Consider the following 25,905-nt stretch of genomic DNA (forward strand, 5'->3'; position numbering starts at 1 on the left):
TAAACCGTCAAACAAAATTAACACAGCACCCCTTCACACGTTAAAAAATGCAGCAACAATATACAAGACACGCATATTATTTAACAGAATGGTGAAGACACTCACCAGAATGGGAAACACCAAATTGCTCAGCGACTTGTGTCTGATTTAGGTTTTTTTCAAGAGCTTGAACAATTTCCAACAATTTTTTATGTAACAAGAGAAACAGTGGCACATTTTGCTGTTTGTTTACATGCCATTTTGTAACGATGAGGTGCATTTGTAGAAATCAGAATATAAAACAATTCAATGACATGATGGCGTGTGGCAGGATGGCTTGCAGTGGTGAGGTGTGGTGACGTCACGGACCAGGAAGTAACTGAACCAAAACAATGGATGGGCGGGTGAAACTGAACGCAACGGCGGTCAGCTGGATTTATTAAATAAACAAAACAAACAATTTGAACAAAACAAAACAGGAACCAAAGGGCATATTGGCCAAACAAATAAACAGAAACAAGTATATCTAACTATAGCAATTGTTTTTCGCTCTCCCGTGTTCTCCCGTACTCTCCTCTGTACACTCCACCCCCGCAGCACGGACAGCTGCAGGTTCTTATACTCTGGCTGTGGGGTTAACTAGCTGTTAATTATCTTATTACCCCTCGGCCACAGTCTGCACGCGTTTAGTAAGGATGCGTGACTGTCAGCTAGTTAATAATCAGTAGCTGATCAGCCACGCATCCTCACTGGGTTTTTAAATATACAAAACAATAACAAATACGCGGCGCTGTTATCCGCGCCGCAAACAATAATATGAATAATAATAAATAAATATATAGGGGCGGGACACTCCACCACACGGCGGTTCTGGAAAGATTTAATAAGCCAATCAGTGTGCCTCAATACACGTCACTTTTGAAAAGATTGAATAAACCATTTTAATTTAATTTTGATGATGAGTTATCAGGTTACAAAACAGTACTGTATCTGTTGTGAACGAATCGCTACTGGTGCCAAGAAGGTGTTCTTTTAAGCAAAGTTGCTGTTACATAAGTACATAAGAAAGTTTACAAACGAGAGGAGGCCATTCGGCCCATCTTCCTTGTTTGGTTGTTTGTAGCTTATTGATCCCAGAATCTCATCAAGCAGCTTCTTGAAGGATCCCAGGGTGTCAGCTTCAACATTACTGGGGAGTTGGTTCCAGACCCTCAATTTTCTGTGTAAAAAAGTGCCTCCTATTTTCTGTTCTAAATGCCCCTTTATCTAAATCTCCATTTGTGACCCCTGGTCCTTGTTTCTTTTTTCAGGTCGAAAAAGCCCCGGGTCGACATTGTCTATACCTTTTAGAATTTTGAATGCTTGAATCAGATCACCGCGTAGTCTTCTTTTTTCAAGACTGAACAGATTCAGTTATTTTAGCCTGTCTGCATACGACATGCCTTTTAAACACGGGATAATTCTGGTTGCTCTTCTTTGCACTCTTTCTAGAGCAGCACTATTCTTTTTGTAACGAGGTGACCAGAACTGAACACAATATTCTAGGTGAGGTATTACTAATGTATTGTAAAGTTTTAACATTACTTCCCTTGATTTATTCCTTTAGCCTGAGCATTTACAATGGGAAAAATCTGTTTCACCACAAGGGTGTTCCTATACGTGGAGTCTACTGTAATACTCTTTTTCACTTCACCAAAAGGGTTTATTTTAGAAATAACTTTGAAACTTTTAATTGCAAAAAATACACAGATAATTAACTAGATTCATAGACCTAGGCTCTTTTTTTTCCACTGTGGGCATACTGCAGACAAATCGCTCACAATGTATGACACAACCAAATTGCTGACTGTAGGAATTTAAATCTGTGACCTGTAGTTGTAGATTTTATTACATTACTTATCATGACACTTTGGATGACTATGAGGGTATCTGTGTGTCCATAAATGCGTCCATGTACATGTCACACTTACATTCATTTATCAGGAGAATCATATATCAAATTATCATGAAACTTGTTATTAACATTAATTAGCACTAGTTAATACCAGATTCTGGTTATATATGGGGGGTCTGTGTGACTGAACATCCATCCATATGTATGTAACACTTACATTTTTGCATATATCTGTATAATAGCTTATCAAATTGTGATTACAATTCTTATTTTATACTATTCTGCACATATTATTGATAAATGTCATGTTCATAAACTTAATTTTGAAGTTATAGCTGTGGTTTGGGTTGCATGTTACTGACATACTATTTTTTTTCAAATGTTAGACAACATTCTTTCACTTTTAATTACCAGAAAATGCTAAAATATACTATAAATCTTTAATAAAGGAGTAATTCCCTAAAATAACAGGTAATACATTTTAAAACGGTGTTACTTCTACCTCACAGCAGTACAACTTCAAAGGATAGTTACAGCTGTTGTTGTAATTTAAAAATAGAAAAGATTCCCTCTGAGCACAACTGAGTTTATTTTTTTCTGCAGAACAGTAATGAAAATAAAATTACTACCTATACCTACCTCCTCCAAAGAGGCGAGTCATGAGTTTGCCAAGAGTCTGCTTCAGATTAAACTCCACTAGTTTCACTGCCTCCAGTGTGTGAGTTTCTTGCTTCTGTGGAGTGCGAGGACTCTTCTCAAAGAGCTGCAGGTCCTCTCCGTCTGGGACATTCGCAAACAGCTGCAAGGAAAGACATTGCAACTTTATTATATATATATATATATATATATATATATATATATATATATATATATATATATATATATATATATATATATATATATAAATAAAAAAATAAATAAATAATTGTGGTGAATCTTGAAAGTGACATTCCTTTGCACAAGTATGCAATCAAGTGGCAAAGCAGTGTGGGTCAGAACTTTTTCTAATCTAATTTAATCTAGTGGCTTTAGAATGGAAAAGGCGCGGTGAAGGATAAATGTCACTGACATGCTTGTTATTGTTATAAATTAATCATAAATTGGCCATACTGTATTTATCACTTAGATAAATTAAACTAGAACACTGATTAGGTGATTTTACATATTGGCACTCATTTATCAACACAAATGTTATACCCTGGTACTATACTGTATATTAAAACATATTATTTGTGCTATAATTTCAGTTGTACAAAAAACTTTATTTACTTCCCCAAACCTGAATAGGTATTGGAATTGGCTTAGGAACAGATAGACTACATTAAAATTTATATTTACAGTGCCTGTAGTAAGTATTCACCCCCCTTGGACGTTTTCACAGTTCCCTTTCAATTTGAAGACGACCACCACTACTACTACATTTGGTATGGGATATTCCTGCCCTTCGGGTAGGTATTGCTGAGCTCTCTATACCAGAGCTGCCGACAGGCCCCTTCCTAGGATGACGCACTCAGTCCCGCCCACCGAGGGAATAAAACCGTCACTCGCAGGAAGATCCTCCTCTTTTTCCCTTTAAAGACGGTAAGGTAAGACTTCTGTGTTGAGCTGAGCGTGTTTATAGAAAAGAGATTCTCGAGTTGGTTGTATTTCCCTTGCATTCATGCTGAAAGCCGACTTGCCGCTTTCCTGGAATCAACGACTTAAAGGCAGAGCGATGTTTTGCCTTTCTGTCTTTCAGCGGCCTCCCCGCTTGCGTGGTAGGCTGCTCTTTATATCTGTCTGCCGCATCTCCACTGTCGAGTAGACCCTGCCGGCCACCCAGGCCCGCTGACCTCGCTGTTGAGTTGCATACGCCGGCATGTTTCAGCCCGCATACTCGGTGGGCTGGAAAAAAATAAAAAATAAAACAGTTGCACGCGCTGCAGTGGTGACTGCTATTTTACCCTCACAACTTGCTGTTGTGTGTGTGTATATGTGTTTTTCTTTACTGTATTGCAGTTTAAAAAGAAAAAGTAATAGCAGTGTTATTCCTCCACCGGGACCCAGCTCTGCCATGTCCCGCTGTTGAGTTGAATCAGCAGGCTTGTTTCAGTCCGCCTACTCAGCGCGCTTGGTCACCTGCCTGGCATGGTGAATGTGTTTCTCCCATAGCTGAATGGCTGTGTGTATAAGCCTGTATGTTTTCCTATTACTGCCTTTGCAGTTAGAAAAAAAAAAGCAGTACACACTTATTCCTGTTCAACAAGGGTTCACAGTACAATTGGTGTTATGTTAAAAACTATTGGGTCTGATGGCCGCGGCTTCATCACCCACCCAACTAGGGTTACTCCACAAGCGCCCGATCCAAGTGCGGCTCAGTGCCTTCGGCTGCACCCCAAGCGCGACAGACACCGGTGGCTGACCGATACATACACCTTCCACCTTGAAGATATATTTAGCGGCTATCTCTGCTTGACATGCCCTCGTAGATTCAATGTCTCCAGGTGCATAGCTGTGCACAGCTCCTGCATGCTTATTTGGGAGGATGGCAGCAGGGTGTTTCTGCGCACCAACCCTGCTTTTCTCCCCTTCCACATTAAATCAGTCTGTGGAATCGGAGTCCTTCCATCCACCTCCGTTTGCTTTAACAGAGGATGAGAGATTGAATTTCCTCTGCCCAGTGTGGGCACTGAGATGCTACATGCATAGGACAAGAGCTCTGTGTCAATCTGACCAGCTCTTCGTCTGTCACGGGACACGGACCCTAGGACAGCCCCTCTCTAAGCTGCGTCTGTCGCACTGGATTGTGGACACAGTCTCGACTGCGTATAATGGTGCTGGCTTGCCACCACCTGGTAGGGTAGCCGCACACTCCACTAGAGGGTTGGCTACATCTTGGGCCCTCTTCAGAGGTGCCTCGATGTCTGATATTTGTACTGCGGCTAGATGGGCTATGCCGCATACTTTCTCCAGATTCTACCGCTTAATGTGGTAGACCCTGCCTTGCCTTCTGTAGGAACAAGGGTCCTTGAGGGTGTAAGTTCACACCGCTAACCTCTGGGCTAGACAGTGCTTGTGCGTCCCTCATATGCTGCCGTTCCTTCTCCCTCGCGACGGCTTTGGTATACATTATCCCATACCTAATGTAGTGGTGGTCGTCTTCGAATTGAAAGGGAATGTTAGGTTACTTACCGTAACACTGGTTCCCTGAAAGAGAAGACGACCACCACCCGCGAGGTCGCTTCGGTCGCCCTCATGGGTTCGATGGAAAAAAGAGACGGATCTTCCTGTGAGTGACGGTTTTATTCCCTCGGTGGGCTGGACCGAGTGCGTCATCCTAGGAAGGGGCCTGTCGGCAGCTCTGGTATAGAGAGCTCAGCAATACCTACCCAAAGGGCAGGAATATCCCATACCTAATGTATTGGTGGTCGTCTTCTCTTTCAGGGAACCAGGGTTACGGTAAGTAACCTATTTAAAATGGGAATTTTTTTTCCTTTCATTTACACAACCTACTCAACACTTTGAAGAGGCAAGAGAATTTTTATTGTGAAACAACAGTTAATGAAAAATAAAAAAAACCTGAAATGTCTTGGTTAGGTAAGTATTCAGCCCCCTGAGTCAATACTTGGTAGAACCACCTTTGACAGCAATTACAGCTGTGTCTTTTGGGGTAAATCTCTACCAGGTTTGCACATCTGGATCATGCAATATTCACCCATTCTTCTTGGCAAAAATTGTTCAAACTCTGTCAATTTGGATGGGGATCGTTGGTGGACAGCAATCCACCAACAATCTGTGAAAACGTCCAAGTGGGGTGAATACTTATTATAGGCAGTGTATGAACAAGTATAACAGTCCATAAAAACTAGCTGTGCTCCATCTACAGCAGGTGTGGGCAACTCTGGTCCTGGAGGGTATTTTTGCACCAGGTTTAACAGGTAAGAACATAAGAAAGTTTACAAAACGAGAGGAGGCCATTCGGCCCATCTTGCTCGTTTGGTTGTTAGTAGCTTATTGTAGGGTTGTCACGATACCAGAATTTTGAACTTCGATACGATACCAGTTCAGTTTCACGATACTCGATACCTCTTCAATACCAAGGCAAAAAAAAAAATCTTAACACGCAAAAAAAGAGAACATTCCTTTAATAAAGGTAAACAATCTTGACTCTAGGTCAAACGGTGCAGGTGCAGTAAACGTAATTTGCATATTATCACTTAAGAATTTTTTTTTTGTGTAGGACTATGATTGACTGGCCCTTTAATAGTTCTGCTTGTTTTTAGTAGTGAAATAAAGAGGATGAAGTAAAACTACAAAAGTGGATGAATTTGAGATTTTAATTATGTGATTCAGGTGAGTGCTCTGTACATTATTGATGGAGAAGTTCTCAAAAAAGTTTTTACTGTTATTAGGCTTCCAAGCCAAAGGCTGGGAAGCCTATTGTTATTGCTGTGTTTATTATTATTATTATTATTTTTCTTCCCAAACATTATCGCAGAGTTATGCAAACACATACAGTACTGTGCAAAAGTTTTAGGCAGGTGTGAAAAAATGCTGTAAAGTAAGAATGCTTTCAAAAATAGACATGTGAATGGACTATATTTATCAATTAACTAAATGCAAAGTGAGTGAACAGAAGAAAAATCTAAATCAAATCCATATTTGGTGTGACCATCCTTTGCCTTCAAAACAGCATCAATTCTTCTAGGTACACTTGCACAAAGTCAGGGATTTTGTAGGCATATAGTCAGGTGTATGATTAAACAATTATACCAAACAGGTGCTAATGATCATCAATTCAATATGTAGATTGAAACACAATCATTAACTGAAACAGAAACAGCTGTGTAGGAGGAACACAACTGGGTGAGGAACAGCCAAACTCAGCTAACAAGGTGAGGTTGCTGAAGACAGTTTACTGTCAAAAGTCATACACCATGGCAAGACTGAGCACAGCAACAAGACACAAGGTAGTTATACTGCATCAGCAAGGTCTCTCCCAGGCAGAAATTTCAAGGCAGACAGGGGTTTCCAGATGTGCTGTCCAAGCTCTTTTGAAGAAGCACAAAGAAACGGGCAACGTCGAGGACCGTAGATGCAGTGATCGGCCAAGGAAACTTACTGCAGCAGATGAAAGACACATCATGCTTACTTCCCTTCGCAATCGGAAGATGTCCAGCAGTGCCATCAGCTCAGAATTGGCAGAAAACAGTGGGACCCTGGTACACCCATCTACTGTCCGGAGAAATCTGGTCAGAAGTGGCCTTCATGGAAGACTTGCGGCCAAAAAGCCATACCTCCGACGTGGAAACAAGGCCAAGCGACTCAACTATGCACGAAAACACAGGAACTGAGGTGCAGAAAAATGGCAGCAGGTGCTCTGGACTGATGAGTCAAAATTTGAAATATTTGGCTGTAGCAGAAGGCAGTATGTTCGCCGAAGGGCTGGAGAGCGGTACACGAATGAGTGTCTGCAGGCAACAGTGAAGCATGGTGGAGGTTCCTTGCAACTTTGGGGCTGCATTTCTGCAAATGGAGTTGGGGATTTGGTCAGAATTAATGGTCTCCTCAATGCTGAGAAGTACAGGCAGATACTTATCCATCATGCAATACCATCAGGGAGGCACCTGATTGGCCCCAGATTTATTCTGCAGCATGACAATGACCCCAAACATACAGCGGAAGTCATTAAGAACTATCTTCAGCGTAAAGAAGAACAAGGAGTCCTGGAAGTGATGGTATGGCCCCCACAGAGCCCTGATCTCAACATCATCGAGTCTGTCTGGGATTACATGAAGAGAGAGAAGCAACTGAGGCTGCCTGAATCCACAGAAGAACTGTGGTTAGTTCTCCAAGATGTTTGGGCCAACCTACCTGCCGAATTCCTTCAAAAACTGTGTGCAAGTGTACCTAGAAGAATTGATGCTGTTTTGAAGGCAAAGGGTGGTCACACCAAATATTGATTTGATGTAGATTTTTCTTCTGTTCACTCACTTTGCATTTTGTTAATTGATAAATATAATCTATTAACATGTCTATTTTTTAAAGCATTCTTACTTTACAGCATTTTTTCACAGCTGCCTAAAACTTTTGCACAGTACTGTACGTAAGTAGATGCCTATGGCTAGACAACCAGACTGGCATCCCCAAATGAAAAAGTCACATGGTTCGACCGCCATCTTAGATCTCGTGGAAATTTTGGGAATTTTTCAAACTCTTGCCGTTAAAAACAATTTAAGGTGGAACTATGACAATGGCAGCAGATAGTGCAGCAATGGCCTATAAAAAACATATGTTCACTCGAGGTCGATTGAACAATTACTTTGCCTGCTACGCTGGATTGGCGCCAAATATTCAACAATCTTCTTGTCTTAAACCGCTAAGTCAATCGACACCTAAATTGGCACGCATGTTCATGACCAGGTCCTTTCTACCGTTTGTAAAATCCACGTCAACAAACATGGCCGCGGCGCACAAATAACCGTTTCACAGCGGCTCTATTTTCATACATTTGTGCATAAATCCAAGATACAATACACTACAGTCATGAAACTTTATATGACCATAGAGACTCACGTGAAGTACTGGTGATATGAAAATGACACATTTTGGTCACATGGTTTGGTGGCCATATTGATAATTGTAAAAAAACTTTTGCAACCCATAACAAGAACACCATTGCACTTATGCTCTTCAATGTCAACACAATTGTACAGACCATTGGAAACTAATAACTGCTGAAGATTGAAACAGATTGCTCATACGGCGCGGTGGCCATATTGGAATTTACGTTGAAATTTTAACTCCTAGGGCGTGCCGACAGGTTCATAGTTATAATGGAACACGTATGGGAAGTCATATGTGATCTATGAAAAAATGTCATCGCCCGCTACCTCTGACCTCTCCTAAAGGTCTAACGTGATGCATGACATCAACATACGCAACTATAACTTCTTATCGGCTGCACCAAAACGCACAAAATTTAACACGGATGTAGAGGAATATGGGATGTTATGCCATGGTCAATATGGTGGCTTTTGGTCACATGGTGTGGCAGCCATCTTGGATTTAATGAAAATTTCGGGCAATTTTCAAAAGTCTTCTCATATTTGTGCCAAAACTGACACAGTTAGCACAGTTGTGATGATAACGTTTCATCTATAATAACCAATGCGCTAAAATGTCACGATAACTGCTTGGAAGCCTTTATAGTTGCTAGCAACTCTAGTTATATTTGTGCTTATAACTGTGACTACAGGAGTTTCAGGTAAGTACTATATGTGGAATAAATCAGCACAAACTGAGGATTCAGAAAATAAAAAATTCATTGTTTGATTTGATACCCACTAAATTTAGTAAAGAAACATAGGGCAGCAGTGTGGAGTAGTGGTTAGGGCTCTGGACTCCTGACCGGAGGGTCGTGGGTTCAATTCCAGGTGGGGGACACTACTGCTGTACCCTTGAGCAAGGTACTTTACCTAGATTGCTCCAGTAAAACCCAACTGTATAACGGGTAATTGTAAGTAAAAAATAATGATAACTTGTAAAAACTGTAAGTCGCTCTGGATAAGGGCGTTTGCTAAGAAATAAATAATAATAAACAAAAAACTAACGAATGGCAGTATGAAAATAAAATACGTTTTTTAGAAAAAAAGAACATTTGTTGTCAATAAATATTGTTTTCAGTGCTCAGAGTAGAAAAAAATGTATTTTACAAGGTCTAGGGAAAATGAAAGAATTAAAATTGGAACACCAGAACAAAAGTTACAGCCATTTATAACAAAACTATAGAAAACGCAAGAAATGCAAAATATATAAAAGAAGAAAATGATCAAAAACAAGGGAAACGCTATCGTTTTTATTTTGTTTGGCAATGTTTTCTTTGCTATCCTGCGCGTCTGCTCCATCCCGTGCTCTCACACAGCGTGAAGCAGTAGGTCAGATTCTCACCGACGTAGATGCCCATATTTGGTATAATTAGAAAGCCACAGTCCGCCTCTTTCCAAGAGTGACAGTCATATGCGCCTATGATATACCGCTCTCGTGTACTACGTCTTAGAAGGCCGAGCCCGGGGGCGACCGCAATAAAGCTAGACTAACCTCAGAGAGAAATCTGTGAAGTGTGTTTGATACATTGACAGATAACTAGTTTGTAACATTAATGTGAAGGCAGACAAATACTATCTATGACTCCAACGTAGAGCACAACAACGTACACATTAGTGCTAAGTTAGCTAGCTTGCTTTCTTAATTTCACATTTCCCCATCGTTTTCTTTGAGGATATGTATTTTTAATTTATGTATGTGATGCATTCATTCAATAATCTACACTGTCGCTCACCTGTCTGAATTATTTGAAGAGGTCAGGGAGCCTGTCCGCCAAATGCTTCGCTAAATTTGAGGTGTTGCCTCCTTTTGTTTGTACCGTCTTAAAAGCACCGCTTGCATATGGGCTTGGATGGATCTTTTGCTTTGCCCTGCTCATTCGCTTCATAAACTAAATATTTCCACACAGCACTCCTGCTGTTCTCTTTTTCTAAGAGCGCGGGCCGCTGGGCTTGTGTGCCTTCCATCTCAACCTTTTACTCCTGAATCCTGGCTATCTCGTTGTCATTGTTTCCACCTGGAGTGTATGGTGTCCCCACGCAGACATAAAGGGAAGCTTTTTTTTTTTTTTTTTTTTTTTTTTTTTTTTTTTTAAGTACGACTCCGTCTTTTACACGAAGGACACAAACACGCAATTTTCATTATACAAGTACGAGTGCTCCGATACTTTCTGTTTTTCGGTATTACCGAATGCATAATTAATGAAGCTCAGAACCGTTTTTGAAATTTGTTATCGCGGTAGTATCAAAGTAAATGTATTTTTGACAACCCTGGCTTATTGATCCCAGAATCTCATCAAGCAGCTTCTTGAAGGATCCCAGGGTGTCAGCAAGTGCCTCCTATTTTCTGTTCTGAATGCCCCTTTATCTAATCTCCATTTGTGACCACTGGTCCTTGTTTCTTTTTTTCAGGTCGAAAAAGTCCCCTAGGTCGACATTGTCAATACCTTTTTAGAATTTTGAATGCTTGAATCAGATCACCGCGTAGTCTTCTTTGTTCAAAACTAAACAGATTCAATTCTTTGAGCCTGTCTGCATACATGCCTTTTAAACCGGGGTAATTCTGGTCGCTCTTCTTTAAACTTTTTCTAGAGCAGCAATATCCTTTTTGTAACAAGGTGACCAGAACTGAACACTATATTCTAGGTGAGGTCTTACTAATGCATTGTAAAGTTTTAACATTACTTCCCTTGATTTAAATTCAACACTATTCACAATATATCCGAGAATCTTGTTGGCCTTGTTTATAGCTTCCCCACATTGTCTAGATGAAGACATTTCTGAGTCAACATAAACTCCTAGGTCTTTTTCATAGATTCCTTCAATTTCAGTAGCTTCTTTTACACACTGCAAGCCCACCATGCAGCCACCTCAGAGCTACAGCGTCTGAGGACAGCGCAGCTCTGGGCAGCTTACAGGCCAGACTACAGGGGTCGCTGGTGTGCAGTGAGCCGAGGACACCCTGGCCAACCTAAGGGGGGGGGGGGGGGGGGGGGGCGCTCGGCCAATTGTCCGCCGCCCCCTGGGAACTCCCATCCACGGTCGGCAGTGGAATAGCCTGGACTCGAACCGGCGCTGTCCAGGTTATAGGGCGCATCCTGCACTCCACGCGGAGCGCTTTTACCAGATGCACCACTCGGGATCCCGATGAGGCTTTTAAATACATTTTCTTAACATTATAAGCACCTCCCTAATTGTGAGGAATATGTTTTATTTATTTATTTATTTTTTACTTTAAAAATGGGGGATATGCAAATTTGTCAAGAACTACTCAATACCTTTCTAAAGCTTTTCCTTGCTTCCAGACTAATTCACATGATCTACTTTGACCAAAATGTCTACATCTTTACTAACATACAACACACATATAATCCCTGACTAATAATGCACAATTAGAGCTAATATTGTCAGCATGATCTACATTCACATACAAATCCGACATATGGATGGATGTACATAAATTCAGACAGACAGACATTGCCTTAAATGTGCCTGACTTTGATAATCTGAACAATTTATGATAATGATAATGTATGTCCTAAACAAGGTTGATCATAATTAGATTAGCGGTTTTCAAGATGTACAAGCTGTTGCCAGGTATATACTCTCCCAGAGAGGAATAAAATATGAACTGGCCTTAAAATATTTTTACCTTGATGCTATTCAGCAAGCCATATATTTGTTTGTTTGTCATTTAATGTCATTTAAATCACCTTAAAACACTGGCTCGAGCTTTCCAACTGCAGTTGATGTTGCAACAGTGTGCTTCCTCCTAACTGCTGACTATTACATCAAGCTGAGCTTTTAATGTAGGATGTTATGTCAGTGAAGGTGCCTAATACTTTCTGCAGACCAATCTTAAGCCATCTTCCAAATTGTCAAACAGTCTCAATGAAGCCCTCAGATTCTTTATGGCATGCAAAGGAGCATTTGCGAATTGCTTGGGTTTTTATACTATTCAGGTCAAACGTATTCATCGAATCACATTGTCAAGTCCCCAGTTCCTTCTGACACGAGTCCCTGGAATAGGGCTTTAGTCCTGGTGAACATGCATAACAGTGGAAAAGGTACATTCATTTCATGGTAGGTCTCCAGGGAAGCATTTATACTTAAAGTACTGACTGTTGCAGGGTCTGGCTTTCTTCTTATACTTATTGTAAAACATGTACATTCGTGCCAGGAAATTCACAATGCAGTGTGATGTAGTGTACTGTAATTGTTCACAAAACAATTACTAACTCAGTGCATCCTAAACATTCTGATAGGATTAATTACAATAATTAGAATTTTAGTCTCATGATCAGTCACAAGATGCCTTTTTAGTTATTAGAAGCTCTAATTGTCATTTAAGTTGCCAACAAAAAAGGGTTAATGTAATGCATGCTCTTTCCTTGAGTCAGCAAAATAAAAAAGTGAATATTTAAAAGTCAGTGTTACAAGAATACACAGGATTTAACAGTGGAATGGGTAGCTGGGGCTGTACACCAGTACAGAGTATACAGTATGCTCAACTTCATTGTGAATTTTCGAACTGCTTTATTTCGCTGGGAGTAAGAGACAAGATTGCCATCCTCCAGCTATTAAAATGACTTGTGCGGCACAGCTGCCTTCTATATTAAAGCACTTCTAAAGGCTTAGCAAATTCAGCAAAGGTGAGTAAAACATTATTAAGGCAGGGGAGAAAACTAACTGAAGGAAATGAAATATTCTTGCAGGAAGAAGAACAATGTAGAGCTTTAAATGTAGCACATATTGAGCCAACTTCTGGAATAACACAGTGTGTGACTTTGGTGCCTTATTTTAAATGTAAAATATAATTCTATACAACTGTTATACAATTTGTATGCAAACGCTTTCCTATATATTGCTTAAATAGCTGAGATAGAGTGCTGTATCAGAATAATGAGAATTGTTCCAGATAAGATTACATTCCAGTACCTGTTGTTTTGGTAGTACTCTAGATTTTGTTGATCACACCAATTCCCTCAATGACACAACCATCTCTCATTAAACTCAATCTTCAGGCCAAATTAAAAAAACAAATCTGCAATTATCTTAAAGACATTCCAAATATCTTTGATGTGTGCTGCAGTTAGTTGACAAAGAAAAAAGGTTTGTTTCGATGCAGCATTTGAGCCGATGTCAAACTAAAGTTTAACTAAGCAACTGGCCCTAAGTTAACAGTCCATTCTATTTAGTAATGTGACAGATATTTCACACATGAATTACTGTACTTTGAAATAGTCAATCTTACCTCGTGATTTGAGAAGAGACGCACACCCTCCATCTGGTGGAAGACAGGGTAGTGGCTGCTATCGATTTCGTCCCGCCTGTAGACGTCACCAGCAACCAGGAAGGCATCAAGGCCGGAGCGCACCAAATCTCGCTGGTGGGCAGAGGTGTGTGCCCTCAGCATGTGGTTGCAAGTTAAGTAGTAGTTGTCTCCTTTCTTTCTGCTGGCATGGTCAAATGGGATCAACAAGCTATCGAAGTTCTGCTCAATGGTTACCACAGGACACATGTTGTCGTAGACTGAGAACAATGGGTTCCCAAAGCGGCCTATGTATTGTTTATAGAAATGGTCTTTAATCCGCTCCTTAATCAGCCACAATGGGTGGTATTTCTGGTTGTGCAAGTTCTTCCCCACTTTGGAGAGTATTTTGGGGGTGACGTTGGTGTAGTCATCTCGAGGGTAGAGTTTCCCAAAAAGTTCCACTGAATCTGACAGGCTTGATGCTGATGCCAGGCTTCTGAAGTAGACATGCCTCAAGGTCCTAGGTTTTGTTTGCTGATGATAAACTGGCGTTTTGAAAAACTGGAAGAATGATCTAAGCCCACAGCATAGCGTCATGGCTGTCTCTCCATGTACCCTAAAGAAAAGGGAAGTCATTAGAGTAATAATCAAGAAAATGTAATAAATCATGTTTCATGGTTCTGACTGTTTCTGGCTACCTGCAATCAAGCTGGGGGGAAGCCATTAGCTAGCTATTGAATGCATTTTTTGCGCATCCTCATGGAGCTGATGCTTTCTATTGTAGACCACACCTATTTTAGAAATTGCTATGGATAGACAACTTTCTCTGAAAATGATAAGCAGAGCCAACCTCTACTGACTACGTCATCTCCAAATGGCGCCAGCTTTTATTTTTTCTACACAACTGCAGTTCTGTACTTCTATCATTGAAAGAAACATATCTGACATTTACATTTTATTTTACTTCTCCTGTCCAACAACACATTTTTATTTTTCCAACAAAATGCATTTACAAAGAACAGAAAAAACAGTATACAGGCATTCATATATTTATTTATTTTTTTACCAATAAAAGCTGTTTAAAGTCTTTCAACTGCAAAAGCTAAAAACCAGGATGCCATTTTTCAGTTTACATTTGTCAGGAAACATATTTAAGTTATACAGGAACTTAACTGTTTCCCCACCCTTGATGCTAAGTCTCAAGTCTAAATGCCAGTATCATTATTGGAAGAGAGTGGTCTCCAACCAAAACTGGGTGCAGGGTAGTTGTTTATAGAGGGGTTAAATAATACTCTTCATTCGCAGCATCCCAGGGTGCTTTACAATACAAATATATTAAAAGCATCCAGTTAGAACAATATTGGAAAAAAATATTATTGATAAAAGATTATTAATTTTTTATTGGAATTAAAGCCAATTAATAAAACCAAACAAATACACAAACAACATCAAATACTGTTGTCTGTTAGAGAAAACACACAAATGACCTTCCCCACAAGCTGCCCATTATAAAAACAAGGCATTTCAGCACACTACAGTGGCAGGACACCTGAAAGCTGTAGCACTTTATTTCATAGAAAAAAATAAAGAAAAATAAAAGTCTAAAACTCTCAAAGGGGTCATCTTTAAAAGGTTCATCACAATTTTACTGTGTTCAAAATTAATTAAACATGAAAATGGGAAGCAGCCAGAAGAATATGCTATAAAAAGGAGTAAATGTTTGTGGCTGGGACCAAGCAGTAGCTGTAAGCATTATCATAAATCTTACTTTTTTCTTTAAAACAGGCTGATTTTGTTACCTGTCATCAGTTCAGTATATTAAACACTGTACGTGTGTCATGACAGTCCCTGGGTCAACTCAGGTACGGCCCAGGTATGTGGTTTCACACTACGCGGGATATGCGGTACTTTGTCCGGTTCAGGAAATTCATCTTCATACCATTCAACAGTTTTCCCATTAAAAAGATCAACATTTGATTCTGAGTCTGACATTTTTATTAAGTTAGTGGTTACTTACAGATATTACATGTTAGAATTAGTGCAGGTAAGAGGAATTTGAATCAAAGGTGATGTGTCTGTTAGTGTTACGTCTTTTACTCGTTCAGTCTCCCTGAATTCGTTCTATTTTTGACCATGGGTAGTGCTGTCATTAATTCCTGAGATTTGCGAGGGTCCAATCACCCTGTAAAAAGAGCAGTGCTTAGATTATCTTTTAAGAAAAAAAGTTGATATTGCATGTTTGCAGGAAGCTCATTTGGTTTCAAGTGATGTTGCTCGTTTTTAAATTAACATTACAAGGTAATTCCATAAATAGCATGTAATATTTTGTGGTTTGTGAAGTCCACAGAGGTCCAAAATATATTAAATCTCATTCATTTTTCATTCTTTTGGAAAGATGTACGATTCGGCTACACTGAGCCACCGCTAATACAATGGCAGCATGAGATACTGCTGCTGATAAAAGAGGCACAGTTAGACCATAAGAACGTTTACAAACGAAAGGAGGCCATTCGGACCATCTTGCTTGTTTGGTTGTTAGTAGCTTATTGGATCCCAGAATCTCAAAAAGCAGCTTCTTGAAGGATTCAACAACATTACTCTGGAGTTGGTTCCAGACCCTCACAATTCTGTGTAAAAAAGTACCTCCTATTTTCTGTTCTGAATGCCCCTTTATCTAATCTCCATTTGTGACCCCTGGTCCTTGATTCCTTTTTCAGGTCGACAAATGTCCCCTGGGTCGACATTGTCAATACAAGTTGTTTGAGTAAGATGAAGTGCATATTATGGCATTTTCCCCAAGGATAACTTTCATTCAATTAATTAAGATATATTCTTTCTTTGATATTTTATTTTTAATAGTTTATTGTATCTTGTTGTAATCTTGTTTTTGTCTTGATATGTTGTATTTCTGTATTATTGTGATATTTTTTTGATCTGCACTGTCACCCCTATTTCCCTCTTCCCAACGGGTGGGAAAAAGAAATCTCAAGTTTCTGTGCCAGTTTATAAATTAGTTGACCTTCGGTCTCATAATTTATGACGTCACAGAAACCCAGATGGAACTATTTTCCTGTATACTCACTGAAGTCTGCCTCTCTCTCTCGCCTGTGCTGGTATAATAAATTACTGCAGTTGAAGATCAAACCCACAGGTGTTTAATTATTTCCACAGGGTAAGGCTATTTCCACAGATACAGGAAAGCAAAACAAACAACCACAATAGCAACCAAAAAAAAAAAAAAACTAACTCAATTTCGGAGTACTCTCTTCACTGGTTCCTTTCCCCTCTCTAAAGTCAGGACGGCTAATCCGTTTCCCTGACATAAAACTTGTAACCAAACAAATATGTTTTCCCTGTATTAGAGTACACCGCACCACGTTCCTCCTCACCCTTGACCCAGCCTTGATATTATTTTTCTCTATCTGTTCCTCTCTTTTTGTTTTCTTTTCCTTGCTTCCAAACCTCTCCTACGCAACTCACATGAGGCTATCAGTTTGACTGAGTAATTAATCACTACTTTAATTATTCAATCCAACCCCACTGCTCTGACTCAGTGAGAACCAGAGACCTCTACTGCTCAGAATCTAACATTGCATCATGGAATAATGCCCTTGTCATTCTCAGACTGACTATATATATATATATATATATATATATATATATATATATATATATATATATATATATATATATATTAGAAGGGTATTACATGTAAAAAAAATGGTTTTTACTATACAAGACAATTTCCCAACTAATACTTTGTTGCACTATTTCTTTCCCTCTTTACATCCTTTTTTATAGTAACAATAAATACTTTGCGCGTGTCTTTAGTTTGAACGTCATGACCTGTGGTGCAGCACAGCACCTGTCCAGTTTATACTGTAATCATGCCACTCCTCTAATGTTCTGTCTTCACGGGCACGGAGACAGACACCCCAGCAATGCACTAAACCACTTTTGTTAAATAATAATCTGTTAATTACATTACACCTTCTGGGGTTCATTCATCCACATTTATTTTTTTATACTCATTTCCAAACACAGATATTCTTCAGCGTCTTACCTGTTGTGTTATAGATGAAGAGCACAACTTCAGTTAAGTCATTGTATTATACTGTTTACTGCGGTAATTATAATTTATTGGCTGCCCTTATCAAAATGTCAGCCTTTGTCCAGAAATGAGGACAAACTATTAGACATAATGACATGTGTTGGACAACAACAAATTTTGTTGACAATGTATTTCATCCAGCACAATCTAAGGGGGTATGCCATATAAGATCTGTATCTGTATCACAGTGTGGTCAATTCAATTGTTTAGATCAAATAATAAAAAAATAAATAAAAAAAAGTGTTCTGTATCTTCAATATGATCAGATGTTAAAAGAACATGGTACGCTGATACGGTTAATATTCACTGGACACCACCTGTAATGGAACTACTGAGAGAATGATACTGTAAAATACAAAATTATGTATGAAAAGATTTAGGTTGTTTTTTATTTATTTTCTCAATCACGTGAGAACACGTTTCTTACTCTGATAGCAATGTATTTGCATTTTCCCAGTGACATCTGCAAATATTTTTATAAGCTTGTCTTTTCCTTACATTTTAGCTTGTAAAGGTGTCAGACAAGCTTCAAAGAAAGAAAGAAAACAAAGGTATATTTTCATATAGTTTTATATATTTACAATGTACAATAAATAAGCAAGGGTTTTTAATAAATGATTTTACCTCAAATTGGAATTTTAAGGTAAATTATTTCCAAACTTATTTTCCTCCACAAAGTGATATGACACTAGATAAAAACAGCTCACTATGCTTTCACTAAAACAGGTGGTTTTCTTCAAAAAAGCATGCTCTGTCCAGCACATACTGTAGAACATTTGGTGGACTCCTAGTGAGGACAGGAGGGCTTTATTGTAGTACCTTCTGAGAATTCTCAAAGTGAAAATTCAGCAGTGATGTTGAAATATTGATGCTGACATCTTACAGACTTTTTTTTTTTTTTTTAATGTCATTCTGTTGAGGTCAAATTATGCAGTGTCATTGAAGCTGGAATGTAATCCAACTGGGCCAAAAATGTAGGTCACTTCAGGTCCACTTAAAAAATAACCCTTTAGTGTGTCAACTTTAGGTCAGTCAGCGTCAACAACTTCATAGATACAGAGCAAGCAAAATTACAAATCAGATTTTTTTCCTAGATGGGGGCATCAAAAGCATGTTACTGAAGTCATTGCATTCACACCTGTACCACTTGAGATCTATACAATGTCTCAAGCCAAATGCTGTTATTTACTTAACCTTGTAAGGGCTTTATATATTTACACAGAGTTAAAGTTTCCACCGAGGGTTTTATCTTTGGAGAAATGTGTGCTCATGATTGGGGATGTAGTGGACTGTGAGAACGTGAAATCAGCTTCTCACATGAGAGGGTCGATTGTGTTTTTTTTTCTCTCTGGTTGTGGAAAAGTGGATTGTTGTAAATAACACTTTTCTCCCAGTAATTCCTTTAGCTGTCCCCGTTAGGAAAATCACCCTCTCCAATGTTCCCCCTTTCCTGAAAAATGAGGTGATAGAGAGGGAGCTGGCTAGATATGGGCAGCCCATGTTCGGGCTGAAGATAATCACTTTAGGCTGGAAGTCACCACACCTGAAACATGCAATTTCAAGTTGTTTGATTTAAAAAAAAAACAAAAAAAAAAAAAAAAAACACACACATCGAGAACATGGGAGCGTACTCGGAGGAGCAAGGCGAGCGCTTCCACCAGGATATACTGGACTTTGAACACCGCTACCAAGGACAGTATAACGAGAACATGATGGGAGACTACATTTGGGGGCTGATTCGTGAAAGTGATTTACAGTATAATCGTAAATCTCGAAAAACTACTCACTTCTAAATCTTTTGTAGTCATTTTTGTATTACTTTAGTATGAATACATGTTAATTTGGATTCATATGTTGTTTTTTTCTGACTTTATGTGAACGAAAAGACACAAATTCGCCCGTTTTCTCATTGGAAATAGGTAAATTTCAAAATATCACTGTCCTGGTCACAAAAGCAAAGTTTGTGGGGAATAACAGCCATTTTCTATACTTTTGAGGCATAAGCAATTAGGAAATAACACTTACTACCCAGGAACAAAAAAAAAAAAATTGTTACACAGTGTTATGTAATTTATGCAACTTCCAACTCAATGCAATTTCAGATGTGGGACTGAAGGTCACATTGTGAGAAACTGTCCCGAGAAAGAGAGTAGGGAGCGGGGCGGGAGTATGGGGGGCGAGACTGCTGATAAACATCAGCCAGGACTGGCAAGTGCTGGACTCGCTGGCAGATCAGTACCTGCGGGCAGTGGGGAGGGGGAACATGCTAGTGACGGGGGGGGGAGCTCCTGACACTCCGGAGACAGGAGGCAGGCAGTGACACTGTGTTGGGGGAGGTGGAAAGCCAAACCAAAATAGCAAAGCTACAGCAACAGTAAAACAATGTATTTCTGAGAGTGATGCAGACATGGGGGAAGCAAAGAATGTGACAAACAATAAAACTACTGAAAATGAGAGAGCAGTCAGGAAACAGGGAGAAAATAGAAAAAGAGACTAGTGGCTAGTGTATGGGGAGATGTGCAGATACAGATAGAAGGGGTAAAGTCTGTGGAGGACAGTGAGGTTTTTAGATTGCTGGGAAACAAAGGGCTAATATAACACAGAACAGTGCTGTCGTTAAACGCAGCAAATGTTTCAGCTGATGGCAGCACTGACAGTGCAGCGCGCAGGCTTTCAACACAGTGACAGACAATCCCGCTGTAGACAGTGATGATGAAGGCAGTCTTACTGACTCATCTCAAACATCAATCGCTGGGCGCGCATAAACCCCAGGGAGGGTACAGTGTTCAGAGTATTAAAGATTTCATGGAGCAGATAAAAGGGCGAAGGGGAATTGATGTTGAAGATTTTGTTTCCCAATATTGATTTGTTTCTGAGATCAATGAGAGGTTTAAAACAAAACGCTTCTGCTCAGGAAACGTTTAATACTCAGGAAATAGTGCACCTAAAATACATCTCGAGCAAACTTCGTGGTAATGTTAAACAAAGTCACTTATGATGGCCAGTACACTACTAATTCTCTTTCAGTTTACTGTCTGCTTGTTCTTCTTTTCTGAATATCAGTGTGTTTCCTTTTCAAACTCTGCAATGACTAGCTTTAATATTGGGAGCCTTAATATTAATGGCTATAGAAATGCTCTTAAAAGAGCAGAAAAGTCTGCATGTTACGTTTTTGCAGGAGACTCGCATAGATGGGGGAAATCAGGTTGACTGGGAAAAAGATTGGAAAAGAAATGTTTTTTTTAAGTAATGGAACCAATGTGAGTGCTGTGGTTGGCATTTTGTTTTCTGTGATGTAATTGTTTGTGATGTCATACAAGGACACTTACTCAAAGTCCAGGAGGTTACTGAGTGTTTGTTTTTATTAATGTCTATGCACCCACTGACGGCAGGGAGAGAGTACGTTTTCTCCAGAGGTTTGAAGACATTTTTAGCAGAGTGTTAAACAGGTGTTATTTTCAGGTGGTGATTTTAATTGCACAGCTAATAGCAGATTAGATAGGAATCACATTGAACCACATCCCTAGTCTACCAGGGAAGTGGTTAGGATTGTAAAGCATATTGAACTGGTTGATGTGTGGAGAAACTTTAATGAAAATGATAGGCGATACACTTCGGTTAAAACATATAGCACTGATGTTTCCATGGCCAGACTGGATCGGTTTTATACTATTAAACATAATTTAAATATGTTTTAATCATCCTGTGACAGGGTAGCCTAGCAGTGATGATGTTCACAGACCAGAAAGATGAAGGAGACACACAGACAGATACTACAACAATAAAATAAATATTTAATCAAAAACACTGCTCACAGAGCAAAAATAAATGTTCAAACAAAAACAAATCACAAACTCAAACTGACACCAAAGAAATACTGTGCTTCCTGCACACATAGCAATTGCTTTTTTTCACTTTCATTTTTACTTTCTTTTCTCTCGCTCTCACGTACACCATCTCTGTACATCCACCCTGAACAAAAGCTGTTGGTTTTTATACCAGTGACCATCTCCAAATTAGCAATAAATTAATCAATTAATTAATCTGGAGATGGTCACCTCCTGCACAGGGTTTTAGTTTGCATGGCCGACAGTCAATAATCACTGACTGCCGACCATGCATTCGCACAAGCTGTCTAGCAGAGATGAGCTGTTAACACCGCCTCTGCAGGACCACATTTAAACCAAACAATAACAAAGAAAACACGTGTTTTAAATAAACACAAAACAATAACTTAAAATCATACCAAAACAACACACAAACCATGCTTTTAAATACACACACAAATTCACCCGTTCTACACTGAACAAACAATACATTTGCCCTGCCCCCTATTTACACGCTGGGCTTTTCTTCCCTTGCCACCCCCCCCTGCAGAGGCTGTTGTACTGCTCTGAGCACCTCCCATGGAGGCACTCTGCCTGTACCTACTTTCAGCAGGTAGGGAGATTGGGTCTGGAAAGGGGTCTTTTTTGCTGGAAATGGGCAAATTGGAGATGGCCCGATTGCCAGACTAATGTAAGAGCCTGCTGAGGGCATGGCAGTGGGTACGTATTGAGCAGAAAGACACAGAAAACATCAGCTTAATTGGCTTTTACAGGAGCCGTTAGTGTAAAATACTTTAACGTGTGATATTGTTCAGTCTTCTACTTTTACAGATCCTTTAGTTAAGGCAGGTGTTGTAAAGCTTAAAGCCCTTTTAGATTTTAACACCTACAGCTGGGTGACTCTGTTGTGATAGAGCTCCCTTCTGTTTTTTGTTAAGGTCAGTGTCTATAATATAATACACACATACACACACTGCACACCACAACAGTCTTCTGGGTACAGACTCTGAGCAAGCAGGCCATATAGTGTTATTTAATCTGGCAGCAATGTGGAGTAGTGGTTAGGGCTCTGGACTCTTGACTGGAGGGTCATGGGTTCAATCCCAGGTGGGGGATACTGCTGCTGAACCCTTGAGCAAGGTACTTTATCTAGATTGCTCCAGTAAAAACCCAACTGTATAAATGGATAATTGTATGTAAAAAATAATATGTACAAAATAATGTATTTGTATGTAAAAAAGAATGTGATATCTTGTAACAATTGTAAGTCGCCCTGGATAAGGGCATCTGCTAAGAAATAAATAATAATAATAATAATAATTTGCATTTAATCGTATCCTGATGTAACTATCACAGACACTTATCTGCTCCGATATTGAATCGTATTTTGTCATACTTGTACTTACTAAAACTGAAGTTATTGTATTTTATCTTGTACTGTGATTCTTGAAATGTATTTTTTGTTTACGACTGTAAGTCGCCCTGGGTAAGGGCGTCTGCTAATAAATAAATAAATAAATAAATAAATAAATAATATTATAAACTTAATAAGATCTAAAGGTTTATTATTATTATTTGTTTATTTAGCAGACGCCTTTATCCAAGGCAACTTACAGAGACTAGGGTGTGTGAACCATGCATCAGCTGCAGAGTCACTTATAATTACGTCTCACCCGAAAGACGGAGCACAAGGAGGTTAAGTGACTTGCTCAAGGTCACACAATGAGTCGGTGGCTGAGGTGGGATTTGAACCGGAGACCTCCTGGTTACAAGCCCTTTTCTTTAACCACTGGACCACACAGCCTCCTATCTGCAAGAGGCTGCAGGAGTTTGCTGAATCCTGTTTGTCATGTACAATCAAGTGCACCCTGCCAGGAAGTCAGCTTAGTGGGAAAGTTGACTCTAATACCTGATCACTGTGAAAAATAATAATGTAACTGCCAAAGACACTCTGTATCAGTCAGCAGATGTCCGTTCAGAATGTAGCAGCAGGCTGCTAGCGGAATAAAACAAACACACAAATATTATATATATATATATATATATATATATATATATATATATATATATATATAATGTTATGGGGTGGTAGTAATGAACAAAGATGATTATATAAAAGCAGCAGGGGCTGAATTGCAAAATATAATTGCATATGAAGAAGTAAAAACTAATAATAATGAAAGAAGTGAGAATTTTGGCAGATAGATTAGTTAAAAATTGGTTTGTATTAAAGAATTAAAAAATGACATGCTTCCACAAAATCCAAGAACAGGTTTGATTAGAGGTAACCCAAAAATGCACAAAGAAAAAACACCCAATGCCAGTGATTGTAGGCACAACTGATAACCCAACATTGCGGAAATACTGAGAGGCAGCTGCAGCCACATGTTGAATGCTTACCTAGCTGTTAAAATCCTTTTCTAAAAAGGATTAATAATATAAACGTTAAACCTCCAGAGAATACCATTGTATTTTGCATGGATGTAAAATCCCTGTACCCCAGTGTTCCCAGGCACGAAACTTTAGAAGCATGTAAAGAGGCACTGGAAAATATAGTAGATAAGAACATGATACTTATGGATGAAATATTAAAGAAAAATTAAAGATAGTTTTAGATTAGTGTTGTAAATCGAACCCTGACACTGACTTTGATTATCTTGCAAATTCTAATGATGACTATCGATCATTATCGAGTTAAAATGCTTAAAAAAATTCCCTCACAGTAACAGTTTAAAGCATAGGTGCACAACATACAGCCCGCGGGCCAAATCCGACCCGCTAAGACGTTCATGTGACCCGCCAACACACATGAAAATGTTTTGTTACACGCCTACTCATTTGAGGCGGTAGCTATAGTAACCAGCAAATACAATCTTGATTGGTTCATGCATTAAAATTTATGACTTTCCATTTTTTTGAAATCGCACATTGGTTCTCCAGACATAACAGTCAGTGACATAACAGATAAACCAATCAGCGTGGGAATTTTCCTTATACTACTAGGTTGGCGCCGGCGATATACTTCACAGTGTAGTTGCATTTAGTTATGGCTAAAATAAATAAACGAAAAATTGATATTGAGCATCGACCGTTCAATGAGGCTTGGACGGAAAAATACTGCTTTATTGAAGAGAGGATTGAATATATGTTTAATTTCTAATGGGAAAGTTGCAGTGCCAAAGGAATTCAACTTTATGAGGCATTATGACACTAAACATTCCAGTTTTAAAGAATACACAGGAGAACTACGCACACTGCAGTTCAACCGTTATCTACCCAGCAAAATGTCTTCCAGAAGGTGCAGAAAGAATCAAACACTGTAACGGAGGTAAGCTACGAAATTGCTTCATATATTGCCAAGACATCTCGGCCTTTCATCGATGGAGATTTTGTGAAAGACTTCTTATTAATAGAATGTGAAAAAATATGTCCTACTGAAGCTCTGAACTTTAAAAAAAATCAGTTTGAATTGTATGACCGTGCAGCGCCATGTGTCAGATCTGGGAAATTACATTTTATGTCAGCTAAAAGATGTGGCAAAAAAGTTTGTGTACAGGCAGCAGTGTGGAGTAGTGGTTAGGGCTTTGGACCCTTGACCGGAGGGTCGTAGGTTCAATCACCGGTGAGGACACTGCTGCTGTACCCTGGAGCAAGGTACTTTACCTAGATTGCTCCAGTAAAAACCCAACTGTATAAATGGGTAATTGTATGTAAAAATAATGTGATATCTTGTAACAATTGTAAGTCGCCCTGGATAAGGGCGTCTGCTAAGAAAAAAAATAACAATAACTTCTCCCTGGCAGCAGATGAAACTACTGACCACTCAGACACCACTCAGAACTAGCGGTACTGGCATTACTTCACGGGCGAACAACTGGCATTGACCTGTTTAACAGTCTCCACAATAAAATTGAGTCTTTAGGATTTGAATTGCAAAAGCTGTTTGGCATTTCGACAGATGGTGCACCGTCAATGACAGGGGAGCGTAATGGAATGATTGCACGTCTCAAGCAGCACCTGGGCGATAGAGAGGTGCAGCTCATCCAGTATCACTGCATTATACATCAGCGAAAATCTGTGTGGGAGAGATCTGGGTTTCATACATGTGATGAATGTTGTTGTCTCCATGGTCAACTTCATAACATCTCGTGGACTCAACCACCGTCAACGTATTTAGAAGAAATTGATGCTGAGTACAGTGATGTACTTTATCATACAGAAGTCAGGTGGCTCAGCAGGGGTAAAGTTTTGAAAAG

General features: G+C 39.3%; 1 protein-coding gene across 9 annotated transcripts in view; it reads right to left on the minus strand.

Moving 5' to 3' along the window:
- Positions 1 to 25,905, minus strand: part of fars2 (phenylalanyl-tRNA synthetase 2, mitochondrial) — a 227,398-nt gene that overhangs the window by 145,389 nt on the left and 56,104 nt on the right. For 8 of the 9 annotated variants that reach the window (XM_059022564.1, XM_059022567.1, XM_059022563.1 and 5 more), the window contains 2 exons: positions 13,712 to 14,327; positions 2,513 to 2,672 (listed from right to left, as the gene is read on the minus strand). In XM_059022564.1, coding sequence (XP_058878547.1) covers positions 2,513 to 2,672; positions 13,712 to 14,308 — 757 coding nt within the window. In that variant the 5' untranslated portion in view covers positions 14,309 to 14,327. Of the gene's footprint in view, positions 1 to 2,512; positions 2,673 to 13,711; positions 14,328 to 15,728; positions 15,750 to 25,905 lie in introns of those variants that run through there. The other variant, XM_059022566.1, reaches the window with a different exon arrangement.

Source organism: Acipenser ruthenus, chromosome 4, assembly GCF_902713425.1.
Source record: "Acipenser ruthenus chromosome 4, fAciRut3.2 maternal haplotype, whole genome shotgun sequence".
In the NCBI taxonomy this organism is placed as follows: Eukaryota; Metazoa; Chordata; class Actinopteri; order Acipenseriformes; family Acipenseridae; genus Acipenser; species Acipenser ruthenus.